Genomic DNA, 15,844 nt, shown 5'->3' with positions numbered 1-15,844 from the left:
GACAAGGTGAAAATCTGTTGTTCTGCCCCTGAATGAGGCAGTTAACCCACCGTTCTTAGTCCATTATTGAAAATAAGAATGTGTTCTTAACTGACTTGCTTGGTTAAATAAAGATTAAATAAAGATGTAAAAAAATAAAAATAATAAATAAATCGGCGCCCAAAAATACAGATTTTCCATTGTTATGAAAACTTGAAATTGGCCCTAATTAATCGGCCATTCCGATTAATCGGTCAACCTCTAGTTTCAAGACACATGTAGTCTACTTCAGGTCTGGAAAATGTTTAATTTGGAACATTTTCATTAATATTCTGGACTTTGATCCAGGAACGGTAGGCTGCAGAGTTTTCCTCTAAATACTGTGCCTTGCGAAAGTATTCGGCCCCCTTGAACTTTGCGACCTTTTGCCACATTTCAGGCTTCAAACATAAAGATATAAAACTGTATTTTTTTGTGAAGAATCAACAACAAGTGGGACACAATCATGAAGTGGAACGACATTTATTGGATATTTCAAACTTTTTTAACAAATCAAAAACTGAAAAATTGGGCGTGCAAAATTATTCAGCCCCCTTAAGTTAATACTTTGTAGCGCCACCTTTTGCTGCGATTACAGCTGTAAGTCGCTTGGCGTATGTCTCTTATCAGTTTTGCACATCGAGAGACTGAAATTTTTTCCCATTCCTCCTTGCAAAACAGCTCGAGCTCAGTGAGGTTGGATGGAGAGCATTTGTGAACAGCAGTTTTCAGTTCTTTCCACAGATTCTCGATTGGATTCAGGTCTGGACTTTGACTTGGCCATTCTAACACCTGGATATGTTTATTTTTGAACCATTCCATTGTAGATTTTGCTTTATGTTTTGGATCATTGTCTTGTTGGAAGACAAATCTCCGTCCCAGTCTCAGGTCTTTTGCAGACTCCATCAGGTTTTCTTCCAGAATGGTCCTGTATTTGGCTCCATCCATCTTCCCATTAATTTTAACCATCTTCCCTGTCACTGCTGAAGAAATGCAGGCCCAAACCATGATGCTGCCACCACCATGTTTGACAGTGGGTATGGTGTGTTCAGGGTGATGAGCTGTGTTGCTTTTACGCCAAACATAACGTTTTGCATTGTTGCCAAAAAGTTAAATTTTGGTTTCATCTGACCAGAGCACCTTCTTCCACATGTTTGGTGTGTCTCCCAGGTGGCTTGTGGCAAACTTTAAACAACACTTTTTATGGATATCTTTAAGAAATGGCTTTCTTCTTGCCACTCTTCCATAAAGGCCAGATTTGTGCAATATACGACTGATTGTTGTCCTATGGACAGAGTCTCCCACCTCAGCTGTAGATCTCTGCAGTTCATCCAGAGTGATCATGGGCCTCTTGGCTGCATCTCTGATCAGTCTTCTCCTTATATGAGCTGAAAGTTTAGAGGGACGGCCAGGTCTTGGTAGATTTGCAGTGGTCTGATACTCCTTCCATTTCAATATTATCGCTTGCACAGTGCTCCTTGGGATGTTTAAAGCTTGGGAAATCTTTTTGGATCCAAATCCGGCTTTAAACTTCTTCACAACAGTATCTCGGACCTGCCTGGTGTGTTCCTTGTTCTTCATGATGCTCTCTGCACTTTTAATGGACTTCTGAGACTATCACAGTGCAGGTGCATTGATACGGAGACTTGATTAGACACAGGTGGATTGTATTTATCATTATTAGTCATTTAGGTCAACATTGGATCATTCAGAGATCCTCACTGACCTTCTGGAGAGAGTTTGCTGCACTGAAAGTAAAGGGGCTGAATAATTTTGCACGCCCAATTTTTCAGTTTTTGATTTGTTAAAAAAGTTTGAAATATCCAATAAATGTCGTTCCACTTCATGATTGTGTCCCACTTGTTGTTGATTCTTCACAAAAAAATACAGTTTTATATCTTTATGTTTGAAGCCTGAAATGTGGCAAAAGGCCGCAAAGTTCAAGGGGGGCGAATACTTTCGCAAGGCACTGTATATGGCAGTTTGTTCCAAATGGCACCCTATATAGTGCACTACTTTAGACCAGAACCCTATTCCCTATATAGTGCACTACTTTAGACCAGAACCCTATTCCCTATATAGTGCACTACTTTAGACCAGAACCCTATTCCCTATATAGTGCACTACTTTAGACCAGAGCCCTATAGAACCCTATTCCCTATATAGTGCACTACTTTAGAACAGAGCCCTATAGAACCCTATTCCCTATATAGTGCACTACTTTAGACCAGGGCCCTATGGCACCCTATTCCCTATATAGTGCACTACTTTAGACCAGGGCCCTGTGGAACCCTATTCCCTATATATAGTGCACTACTTTAGACCAGAACCCTATGGAACCCCATTCCCTATATATAGTGCACTACTTTAGACCAGGGCCCTGTGGAACCCTATTCCCTATATATAGTGCACTACTTTAGACCAGAGCCCTGTGGAACCCATTCCCTGTATATAGTGCACTACTTTAGACCAGGGCCCTGTGGCACCCTATTCCCTATATATAGTGCACTACTTTAGACCAGAGCCCTGTGGAACCCTATTCCCTATATATAGTGCACTACTTTAGACCAGGGCCCTGTGGCACCCTATTCCCTATATATAGTGCACTACTTTAGACCAGGGCCCTGTGGAACCCTATTCCCTATATATAGTGCACTACTTTAGACCAGAGCCCTGTGGAACCCCATTCCCTGTATATAGTGCACTACTTTAGACCAGGGCCCTGTGGAACCCTATTCCCTATATAGTGCACTACTTTAGACCAGAGCCCTGTGGAACCCCATTCCCTGTATATAGTGCACTACTTTAGACCAGGGCCCTGTGGCACCCTATTCCCTATATATAGTGCACTACTTTAGACCAGAGCCCTTTGGAACCCTATTCCCTATATAGTGCACTACTTTAGACCAGGGCCCTGTGGCACCCTATTCCCTATATAGTGCACTACTTTAGACCAGGGCCCTGTGGAACCCTATTCCCTATATAGTGCACTATTTAGACGGCACCCTATGATGATCCCTGGTCTATACAGGGAAATGGTTCCATTTGAGATGGACCCAGGTTTATTTTAGTTGGACCTGCATCACAAAGTGTTGCCCGTGGACTCAGCTGGTGTGTTCAGGTCTGATGCAATCAGTCCAGTGTGGCTCACTTGACAGAGAGTGGTGCTTGCCACGCCAGGGTTGTGGGTTCGATTCCCACAGAGGACCAGTATGAAAACATCTCACTGAACTGTGAGACGCTGTGGGTAAGAGCGTCTGCTAAATGACTGGACTGTAAACGTCTGCATGTGGCCACGCATCACATCAACTAGTGAGACATTCCTCTCTACTGGAAACACACTGTTCTGGAGAGGTTTGTTTCTGTCCCAACTGCCACCCTATTCCCTATATGGTGCTTGTCTAAAGTAGTGCACTATATAGGGTTCCATAGGGCTCTGGTCTAAAGTAGTGCACTATATAGGGAACAGGGTTCCATAGGGCTCTGGTCTAAAGTAGTGCACTATATAGGGAACAGGGTTCCATAGGGCTCTGGTCTAAAGTAGTGCACTATATAGGGAATAGGGTTCCATAGGGCTCTGGTCTAAAGTAGTGCACTATATAGGGAATAGGGTTCCATAGGGCTCTGGTCTAAAGTAGTGCACTATATAGTGGACAGGGTTCCATAGGGCTCTGGTCTAAAGTAGTGCACTACATAGGGTGCCGTTTGGGATACACACACCTGCTTAAAGGCTCAGCCAGAACTTCAGGTAATAAAACAGAATAAAATGGAGACCTATTGTGAATGTACCTTTCTAAAAGGAACAGGCATAGGCTATATCCAAGAAAGCTGTTGCCAAGGCCCTGTTGCCAAGGCCCTGTTGCCAAGACCAATCAATGAGAAGGAAATAATATTAAGTACAAGCATATGCCCAGTGATGAAAAGAGTTCCAGACTGATTTAATATGCTGGGTAATTTGGACCTCTGGTCAGTCCAATGTGAGTCTGAAAAGGCACCCTATTCCCTATATAGTGCACTACTTTACACCAGAGCCCTATGGAACCCTATTCCCTATATAGTGCACTACTTTACACCAGAGCCCCATGGAACCCTATTCCCTATATAGTGCACTACTTTACACCAGAGCCCCATGGAACCCTATTCCCTATATAGTGCACTACTTTACACCAGAGCCCTATAGAACCCTATTCCCTATATAGTGCACTACTTTAGACCAGAGCCCTATGGAACCCTATTCCCTATATAGTGCACTACTTTAGACCAGGGCCCTATGGAACCCCATTCCCTATATAGTGCACTACTTTACACCAGAGCCCTATGGAACCCTATTCCCTATATAGTGCACTACTTTACACCAGAGCCCTATAGAACCCTATTCCCTATATAGTGCACTACTTTAGACCAGAGCCCTATGGAACCCTATTCCCTATATAGTGCACTACTTTAGACCAGAGCCCTATGGAACCCTATTCCCTATATAGTGCACTACTTTAAACCAGAGCCCTATGGAACCCTATTCCCTATATAGTGCACTACTTTAGACCAGAGCCCTATGGAACCCTATTCCCTATATAGTGCACTACTTTAGACCAGAGCCCTATGGAACCCTATTCCCTATATAGTGCACTACTTTACACCAGAGCCCTATGGAACCCTATTCCCTATATAGTGCACTACTTTAAACCAGAGCCCTATGGAACCCTATTCCCTATATAGTGCACTACTTTACACCAGAGCCCTATGGAACCCTATTCCCTATATAGTGCACTACTTTACACCAGAGGCCTATGGAACCCTATTCCCTATATAGTGCACTACTTTAGACCAGAGCCCTATGGAACCCTATTCCCTATATAGTGCACTACTTTACACCAGAGGCCTATGGAACCCTATTCCCTATATAGTGCACTACTTTACACCAGAGGCCTATGGAACCCTATTCCCTATATAGTGCACTACTTTACACCAGAGGCCTATGGAACCCTATTCCCTATATAGTGCACTACTTTAGACCAGAACCCTATTCCCTATATAGTGCACTACTTTAGACCAGAACCCTATTCCCTATATAGTGCACTACTTTAGACCAGAACCCTATTCCCTATATAGTGCACTACTTTACACCAGAACCCTATTCCCTATATAGTGCACTACTTTACACCAGAACCCTATTCCCTATATAGTGCACTACTTTACACCAGAGCCCTATAGAACCCTATTCCCTATATAGTGCACTACTTTACACCAGAGGCCTATGGAACCCTATTCCCTATATAGTGCACTACTTTACACCAGAGGCCTATGGAACCCTATTCCCTATATAGTGCACTACTTTAGACCAGAACCCTATTCCCTATATAGTGCACTACTTTAGACCAGAACCCTATTCCCTATATAGTGCACTACTTTAGACCAGAACCCTATTCCCTATATAGTGCACTACTTTAGACCAGAACCCTATTCCCTATATAGTGCACTACTTTACACCAGAACCCTATTCCCTATATAGTGCACTACTTTACACCAGAACCCTATTCCCTATATAGTGCACTACTTTACACCAGAGCCCTATAGAACCCTATTCCCTATATAGTGCACTACTTTTGACCAGAGCTCTATGGAACCCTGTTCCCTATATAGTGCACTACTTTACACCAGAACCCTATTCCCTATATAGTGCACTACTTTACACCAGAACCCTATTCCCTATATAGTGCACTACTTTACACCAGAACCCTATTCCCTATATAGTGCACTACTTTAGACCAGAGCCCTATAGAACCCTATTCCCTATATAGTGCACAATTTTTGACCAGAGCCCTATGGGCCCTGATGCACTATTTAGGGAATATGTTTCCGTTTTGAATGCTCTCTAGTCATCACAGGTGACCTCTGGCCCACTATACATTTACCATTTTACCAGGGTTCAGTCCTTTGCTTTCAAGTCAAAATATGTGGCAATTACAACTTCAATTGAACATTGTATAATGAATTTAATTCGATTTTTAGATTTTCTGTATATTTGTATTTTCTTTACTAATGGGAGTTAGTTACTGGGTTGGCTTTTCTCTCAACCAATGACAGCAGGCAGAGAAACCGGTCTGTTTGTTGTGATTGGCTGAGACCCAGTCAGCCCATCCCCAGTTCCTGGTTCTAACAGGCATGGCTACATTAAACAGGACACACTCTTTTCAAGCCATTTCGCCTGGTGGGCGGTGATATAGGTTGTAGCACACATACTGGTGAGTCAGTCAGTGTCGATAACTAGCTGAGTACTCGCTCGTGTCCGGATTGTGTAATCTATTCAACACATCCCTAAACCGTAGAGTACAGACTGGCTAAACCTAACCTCAGCAATGGACGATACTGATTCGTCAGGGAGCCACAAAGATGAAGCAAACAAATGGAATCGCTGAATTCACGTTGTGTTTGCTATTTCATGTGGCCATAGAATAGAAAGAAGCTAAACAAATGATTTTGGGTTCCAATTTCACACTGTTTAAAGTTGGGGGAGCCTAGTGGTTAGAGTGTAGAGGCGGCAGGTAGTCTAGTGGTTAGAGTGGAGAGGTGGCAGGGTAGCCTAGTGGTTAGAGTGTAGAGGCGGCAGGTAGCCTACTGGTTAGAGTGTAGAGGAGGCAGGTAGCCTAGTGGTTAGAGTGTAGAGGCGGCAGGATAGCCTAATGGTTAGAGTGTAGAGGCGGCAGGGTAGCCTAGTGGTTAGAGTGTAGAGACGGCAGGTAGCCTAGTGGTTAGAGTGTAGAGGCGGCAGGTAGCCTCGTGGTTAGAGTGTAGAGGCGGCAGGGTAGCCTAGTGGTTAGAGTGTAGGGGTGGCAGCGTAGCCTTGTGTTGGACTAGTAACCGGAAGGTTGTAAGTTCAAATCCCTGAGCTGACAAGGTACAAATCTGTCGTTCTGCCCCTGAACAGGCAGTTAACCCACTGTTCCTAGGGCCGTCATTGAAAATAAGAATTTGTTCTTAACTGACTTGCCTAGTTAAATAAAGGTAAAATTAAAAATTCAAGCAAAGTAATGAGACTGAGTGTGTAAATATGGTAAAATTGGTATCATGTATAGGCCCTCGAACACATAAACTAAGTAAAACTAAAACCATCAGATTAACAGTTTTTAATGAAGCTTTACACACTACATACTACTTAATCTCAGGTCATATATAGTTATTATAAACTACATTACCAAAAGTATGTGGACACCTGCTCGTCGAACATCTCATTCCAAAATCATGGGCATTAATATGGAGTTGGTCCCCCCTTTGCTTCTATAACAGCCTCCACTCTTCTGGGAAGGCTTTCCACTAGATGTTGGAACATTGCTGCTGTAACAGCCTCCACTCTTCTGGGAATAATTTCCACTAGATGTTGGAACATTGCTGCTATAACAGCCTCCACTCTTCTGGGAAGGCTTTCCACTAGATGTTGGAACATTGCTGCTATAACAGTCTCCACTCTTCTGGGAAGGCTTTCCACTAGATGTTGGAACATTGCTGCTATAACAGTCTCCACTCTTCTGGGAAGGCTTTCCACTAGATGTTGGAACATTGCTGCGGGGACTTGCTTCCATTCAGTCACAAGAGCATAAAGTGAGGTCGGGCACTGATGTTGGGCGATTAGGCCTGGCTCGCAGTCGGCGTTCCAATTCATCCCAAAGGTGTTCGATGGGGTTGGGGTCAGGGTTCTGTGTAGGCCTATCAAGTTCTTCCACACCGATCCCGACAAACCATTTCTGTATGGACCTCGCTTTGTGCCCGGGGGCATTGTCATGCTGAAGCAGAAAAGGGCCTTCCCCCAAACTGTTGCCACAAAGTTGGAAGCACAGACTCGTCCAGAATGTCATTGTATGTTGTAGCGTTAAGATTTCCCTTCTCTGGAACTAAGGGGCCCGAACCATGAAAAACAGCCCCAGACCATTATTCCTCCTCCACCAAACTTTACGGTTGGCATTATGCATTGAGGCAGGTAGCTTTCGCCTGGCATCTGCCAAACCCAGATTCATCCGTCGGACTGCCAGATGGTCAAGCGTGATTTATCACTCCAGAGAACGTGTTTCCACTGCTCCAGAGTCCAACAGTGGCGAGCTTTACAACACTTGGCATTCAGCATTGTGATCTTAGGCTTGTGTGCGGCTTCTCCGCCATGGAAACCCATTTCATGAAGCTCCCTACAAACAGTTCTTGTGCTGATGTTGTTGCTTCCAGAGGCAGTTTGGAACTTGGTAGTGAGTGTTGCAACCGAGGACATACGATTTTTACACACTATACGCTTCAACACTCTGCAGTCCTGTTCTGTGAGCTTGTGTGTCCTACCACTTCGTGGCTGAGCCGTTGATGCTCCTAGACGTTTCCACTTCACAATAACAGCACTTACAGTTGGCCGGGGGGCAGCTCTAGCAGTGCAGGGATTTGACAAACTGACTTGGTGGAAAGGTGGAATCCTATGACGGTGCCAAGTTGAAAGTCATTGAGCTCTTCAGTAAGGCCATTCTACTGCCAATGTTTGTCTATGGAGATTGCATGGCTGTGTGCTCGATTTTATACACCTGTCAGCAGCGGGTGTGGCTGAAAAAGCTGAATCCATTAATTTGAAGGGGAGTCCACATACTTTTGTATATAGGGTATATATTATACATCATTCACTTTTGGGAAAGCTACCAAGTGGCTGGACCAGTTATCTATTGTTCATTTGAACACATCTAAATTATGTTCTTATAAGAAAGATTGTCAACTATAAAGTATAAACCCACCACTAAGTTACCAATGAGGTCCCAAGCGGAGGGTTCGCAGGTGAACGTGGACGCGCATTGAATCCCACACCGTCAGTCGACTACCTGACAACAGTCCACTGCCTGACAACAGTCCACTGCCTGACAACAGTCCACCACCTGACAACAGTCCACTGCCTGACAACAGTCCACTACAACAGTCCACCGCCTGACAACAGTCCACCACCTGACAACAGTCCACTACAACAGTCCACCACCTGACAACAGTCCACTACAACAGTCCACCACCTGACACCAGTCCACTACATGACAACAGTCCACTACCTGACAACAGTCCACTACAACAGTCCACCACCTGACAACAGTCCACTACATGACAACAGTCCACTGCCTGACAACAGTCCACTACATGACAACAGTCCACTACATGACAACAGTCAACTACCTGACAACAGTCCACTGCCTGACAACAGTCCACTGCCTGACAACAGTCCACTGCCTGACAACAGTCCACTGCCTGACAACAGTCCACTGCCTGACAACAGTCCACTGCCTGACAACAGTCCACTACAACAGTCCACTGCCTGACAACAGTCCACTGCCTGACAACAGTCCACTGCCTGACAACAGTCCACTACATGACAACAGTCCACTACATGACAACAGTCCACCACCTGACAACAGTCCACCGCCTGACAACAGTCCACTGCCTGACAACAGTCCACCGCCTGACAACAGTCCACCGCCTGACAACAGTCCACCACATGACAACAGTCCACCACATGACAACAGTCCACTACCTGACAACAGTCCACAACCTGACAACAGTCCACTACCTGACAACAGTCCACCACATGACAACAGTCCACCACATGACAACAGTCCACCACATGACAACAGTCCACTACAACAGTCCACCACCTGACAACAGTCCACCACCTGACAACAGTCCACCACCTGACAACAGTCCACTACATGACAACGGTCCACTACCTGACAACAGTCCACAACCTGACAACAGTCCACTACCTGACAACAGTCCACCACATGACAACAGTCCACCACATGACAACAGTCCACCACATGACAACAGTCCACTACAACAGTCCACCACCTGACAACAGTCCACCACCTGACAACAGTCCACCACCTGAACACAGTCCACTACCTGAACACAGTCCACTACATGACAACAGTCCACCACCTGACAACAGTCCACCACCTGACAACGGTCCACCACCTGACAACGGTCCACTACCTGACAACGGTCCACTACCTGACAACAGTCCACCACATGACAACAGTCCACCACCTGACAACAGTCCACTACAACAGTCCACCACCTGACAACAGTCCACCACCTGACAACAGTCCACCACCTGACAACAGTCCACCACCTGACAACAGTCCACCGCCTGAGAACAGTCCACCACCTGACAACAGTCCACCACCTGACAACAGTCCACCACCTGACAACAGTCCACCACCTGACAATAGTCCACCACCTGACAACAGTCCACCACCTGACAACAGTCCACTACCTGACAACAGTCCACTACATGACAACAGTCCACTACATGACAACAGTCCACCACCTGACAACAGTCCACCACCTGACAACAGTCCACCACCTGACAACAGTCCACTACATGACAACAGTCCACCACCTGACAACAGTCCACTACAACAGTCCACCACCTGACAACAGTCCACCACCTGACAACAGTCCACCACCTGACAACAGTCCACCACCTGACAACAGTCCACCACCTGACAACAGTCCACCACCTGGCAACAGTCCACCACCTGGCAACAGTCCACCACCTGGCAACAGTCCACCACCTGGCAACAGTCCACCACCTGACAACAGTCCACCACCTGACAACAGTCCACCACCTGACAACAGTCCACCACCTGGCAACAGTCCACCACCTGGCAACAGTCCACCACCTGGCAACAGTCCACCACCTGGCAACAGTCCACCACCTGACAACAGTCCACCACCTGACAACAGTCCACTACCTGACAACAGTCCACTACCTGACAACAGTCCACCACCTGACAACAGTCCACCACCTGACAACAGTCCACTACCTGACAACAGTCCACTACCTGACAACAGTTCAAGGTTCTCGGGTTCTGGAGTTCTCTGTTTGGCATCTTCATGTGGTATTAGCAGTTAAAGGTAGACTCAGTGAGCAGCACCACAGATATTGAGATGAGTGAGATGCAAGACTTCGCTCGCACACAGTCACACACAGTATCTGCTCATGTGTTCAGGTTCACTTCACACTGTTACAGCGAGGTAGCCAGGATACCAAAACAGCGAAGACGATTGAGCCTCACGCATCAACACTATTCGTTGTTGCGGAAATGTACACACTATGATGTTTACTTTTTGCATCTTCATCATATTGCTGAGTCTACCTTTCAACTAGAAACAGAATCAATGTTAGGGATCATGTAGAAACAGTTCAACTGGAAACAGTATCAATGTTAGGGACATGTAGAAACAGTTCAACGAGGAACAGAATCAATGTTAGGGATCATGTAGAAACAGTTCAACTTGGAACAGAATCAATGTTAGGGATCATGTAGAAACATTTCTACTAGGAACAGAATCAATGTTAGGGATCATGTAGAAACAGTTCAACTTGGAACAGAATCAATGTTAGGGATCATGTAGAAACAGTTCAACTAGGAACATAATCAATTTTAGGGATCATGTAGAAACATTTCTACTAGGAACAGAATCAATTTTAGGGATCATGTAGAAACATTTCTACTAGGAACAGAATCAATGTTAGGGATCATGTAGAAACATTTCTACTAGGAACAGTATCAATGTTAGGGATCATGTAGAAACAGTTCAACGAGGAACAGAATCAATGTTAGGGATCATGTAGAAACAGTTCAACTTGGAACAGAATCAATGTTAGGGATCATGTAGAAACATTTCTACTAGGAACAGAATCAATGTTAGGGATCATGTAGAAACAGTTCAACTTGGAACAGAATCAATGTTAGGGATCATGTAGAAACAGTTCAACTAGGAACATAATCAATTTTAGGGATCATGTAGAAACATTTCTACTAGGAACAGAATCAATTTTAGGGATCATGTAGAAACATTTCTACTAGGAACAGAATCAATGTTAGGGATCATGTAGAAACATTTCTACTAGGAACAGTATCAATGTTAGGGATCATGTAGAAACAGTTAAACTAGGAACAGTATCAATGTTAGGGATCATGTAGAAACATTTCTACTCGGGACAGAATCAATGTTAGGGATCATGTAGAAACATTTCGACTAGGAACAGTATCAATGTTAGGGATCATGTAGAAACCGTTCAACTAGGAACAGTATCAATGTTAGGGATCATGTAGAAACATTTCTACTAGGAACAGTATCAATGTTAGGGATCATGTAGAAACCGTTCAACTAGGAACAGTATCAATGTTAGGGATCATGTAGAAACATTTCTACTAGGAACAGTATCAATGTTAGGGATCATGTAGAAACCGTTCAACTAGGAACAGTATCAATGTTAGGGATCATGTAGAAACATTTCTACTAGGAACAGTATCAATGTTAGGGATCATGTAGAAACCGTTCAACTAGGAACAGTATCAATGTTAGGGATCATGTAGAAACAGTTCAACTAGGAACAACGTAGAACAGATCCTCTGTGAGTGACAGGTTCTGTTGATAGAACATACAACAGTGTTGCTGTTTTGTTTAGGAAAGTCATATTGAGATTACATAATATTTATTTCAAGGGAGAGTCTGAGACCATGTGTTGGCAGGGAATGTGTGCCCTCATCATCTCTCAACCCACAGATGGACATAACACACTGATTACTATCCAAGATTAATCTAACATGCAATCCTCTTGTCTCTCTTGTCTCTCAGCACCACAGTCGAGTCCCCTCCTCCTCCGCTGGTCCGTCTTATTAATGGTTACATCACCGTACGGCCTCACCACCACGCCCACGAGAGAGGCCACGCCCACGCCAGAGCCACTTACAACGGGTTGTTTTCAGGCTCCTCCGCCTCTACGCCCTTGTGTGTCTTCTGGTTACTTTTTACAGTGTTGGGTCACATCTGGACTATCTAGTAGCAGGTCTGTACAGGAGGTTACTGGTTCAAATCCCTCCTGCTAACATCTGGACTCTCTAGTAGCAGGTCTGTACAGGAGGTTACTGGTTCAAAACCCTCCTGCTAACATCTGGACTCTCTAGTAGCAGGTCTGTACAGGAGGTTACTGGTTCAAAACCCTCCTGCTAACATCTGGACTCTCTAATACCAGATCTGTACAGGAGGTTGTTGGTTTAAAACCCTCCTGCTAACATCTGGACTCTAGTAGCAGCTCTGGTCTAAAGCACAAGGTTATTGGTTCAAATCCCTCCTGCTCACAATGAATCATCTATTTCAACACACATTGGGGGCGAATCCAAACTTTCCCTTACGTCAAATTTTCAGTTAATCATGCATTGATGTCGAGTGACAATGTGACTTAAAGGAATACATCAGGATTTTGGCAATTAAGCCATTTATGTAGTTTCCCAGAGTCAGATAAACACATGGATACAATTTGTATGTCTCTGCATCTAGTATGAAGAAATGTACAGGTAGTTTCGCGAGCCAATGCTAACTAGTGTTAGTGCAATGACTGGAAGTCTATGTTATCTACTAGCATGAAATTGCGCTGACGCTAATTAGCGACTTCCTTCAAACTTCCCTCAGGGGCATGAAAATGGTGTCCACAAGTTCATCTGACTCTGGAGAAGTAGATAAAGGGCTTCATTGCCAAAATCCTGCAGCATCTCTTTAATGGAAGTTAGGATTTGTCCAAATCCATCTCGACTAGATCTTTTACGTGTTTATTATTTCAAATGTTTTTTGTTTGTTTTTGTTTTACAGCAGCAATGTATTATAATAACCCAAACGGCTCTTTACTCTGACAAGATTGTTTTCTTCCAACCCCCTTAATTAATTTATTCTTCACTTTTTGAAGAATGTGTTTTGTATCGCATAATACTGTGGGAATTGTATATATCTACATATTATAGACTGTATTTTTAGAAATATGACATTTTGAATGGTTGAATGTGTTTTGTTTATTGTTGTTGTTTATAAATAGATACAGTATATTTTCTAGACTAAAGCTGGTACTAACCACCATAACCCGTATTTGACAGCCTGGTTCCCGATCTGTTTGTGCTGTCTTGGCATTGACCATTGGGCAGGGGTATTGAAATCCGAGCCTGGAGGTCCATAATACTGCTGGTTTTATGTTCCAACTGAAAATTAATTTCATCCACCTGGTGCCCCAGGTCTAAATCTGTCCTTGATTTAGAGGCAATCAGCAGTGGAACTGGCTTCAAGGTCAATGTTTTGAATTGGCTATGTTAAAGGAGTTGGCAAGACAGCACAAATATACCTGGAACCAGGCTACATATCTCCTCTAGGTTGTAATGTGACATCGGGGAGAAACGATCCAAACCAGTGTTATCTATGGCTTGTTGTCGGGGAGAAACGATCCAAACCAGTGTTATCTACGGCTTGTTGTCTGGGAGAAACGATCCAAACCAGTGTTATCTATGACTTGTTGTCTGAGAGAAACGATCCAAACCAGTGTTATCTATGACTTGTAGTCGAAGAGAAACGATCCAAACCAGTGTTATCTATGGCTTGTAGTCGAAGAGAAACGATCCAAACCAGTGTTATCTATGACTTGTAGTCGAAGAGAAACGATCCAAACCAGTGTTATCTACAGCTTGTTGTCTGGGAGAAACGATCCAAACCAGTGTTATCTATGGCTTGTAGTCGAAGAGAAACGATCCAAACCAGTGTTATCTATGGCTTGTAGTCGAAGAGAAACGATCCAAACCAGTGTTATCTACGGCTGGTTGATTGTCTATCGTATGCTGAGAGAATTACGTTTTAATATTTTTACATAATGTGTTTAATTTATTTCACTTTATAGTTGTAGGTAATCTAAACATGTCTTGTGATTGTTGTTGTTCAACCCCAATGTGATTTTGTTCATTCTCTCTCCAGTCTCCCAGTCAGCCTAAAGGCTGGTTTATATTCGATCAAACAACATGTCTGTAGACTACTAGAATGTGACATGTCTTTAGAATGACAGTAAATCAACCTTAAGTTTGGATCATGTACTACTGTATAGCAGCAGATTGATGAAATGAGTTGTATCCTGTTGTAGCTCGCTGAAATGAGTTGTATCCTGTTGTAGCTCACTGAAATGAGTTGTATCCTGTTGTAGCTCACTGAAATGAGTTGTATAATGTTGTAGCTCACTGAAATGAGTTGTTTCCTGTTGTAGCTCACTGAAATGAGCTGTATAAGGTTGTAGCTCACTGAAATGAGTTGTATCATGTTGTAGCTCACTGAAATGAGCTCTATAAGGTTGTAGCTCACTGAAATGAGCTGTATAAGGTTGTAGCTCACTGAAATGAGTTGTTTCCTGTTGTAGCTCACTGAAATGAGTTGTTTCCTGTTGTAGCTCACTGAAATGAGCTGTATAAGGTTGTAGCTCACTGAAATGAGCTGTATAAGGTTGTAGCTCACTGAAATGAACTTTATAAGGTTGTAGCTCACTGAAATGTGTTGTTTCCTGTTGTAGCTCACTGAAATGAGTTGTTTCCTGTTGTAGCTCACTGACGTTTCAATTGTGAGGCATGAGATGATTGAAATATTTTTGCTAAAATTTTGAGAACAATAAAATATTTATCCAGTTAAATGTTTGAGTCAGATGACTTTGTTAGAACGTTCCCCCACCATTGATTAGCCGAATCACTCAGAGGAGAATGTCAGAACAGTCATTGATGTCATGTCTAATAAGATGAATCGGGTACGTTAGTAATCACATTTTCTGGTTTCTGGTATATTACTGTAATATACAACACTGGCATCTCTGCAGATTATTTAACTTTTATCTAAGCAGGTCAAAAGGCCTCTATCACAAGGGACGTCTTCTGTTGTAGCACATTTAACGGATGGTCTGAGAGCTCCACACAACATGAGTGACACGGTATTTACCCCCGGGCTGTTAAGAGTACGATGC

The 15,844-nt window shown here is 43.8% G+C and overlaps 1 protein-coding gene across 1 annotated transcript in view; it reads left to right on the top strand.

The window, feature by feature from the left end:
• LOC135548052 (metalloprotease TIKI1-like) overlaps positions 1 to 15,501 on the top strand; it is a 168,186-nt gene extending 152,685 nt beyond the window's left edge. Inside the window, exon 7 of the mRNA XM_064977261.1 lies at positions 12,670 to 15,501. Coding sequence (XP_064833333.1) covers positions 12,670 to 12,874 — 205 coding nt within the window. The 3' untranslated portion in view covers positions 12,875 to 15,501. The remainder of the gene's footprint in view (positions 1 to 12,669) is intronic.
• Positions 15,502 to 15,844: the final 343 nt, after the last annotated feature.

The sequence above is a fragment of the Oncorhynchus masou genome, chromosome 11 (genome assembly GCF_036934945.1).
Source record: "Oncorhynchus masou masou isolate Uvic2021 chromosome 11, UVic_Omas_1.1, whole genome shotgun sequence".
Lineage (NCBI taxonomy): Eukaryota > Metazoa > Chordata > Actinopteri > Salmoniformes > Salmonidae > Oncorhynchus > Oncorhynchus masou.
Note: the sequence above shows the minus strand (reverse complement) of the source record. Positions and strands in the feature narration are given on the sequence as shown.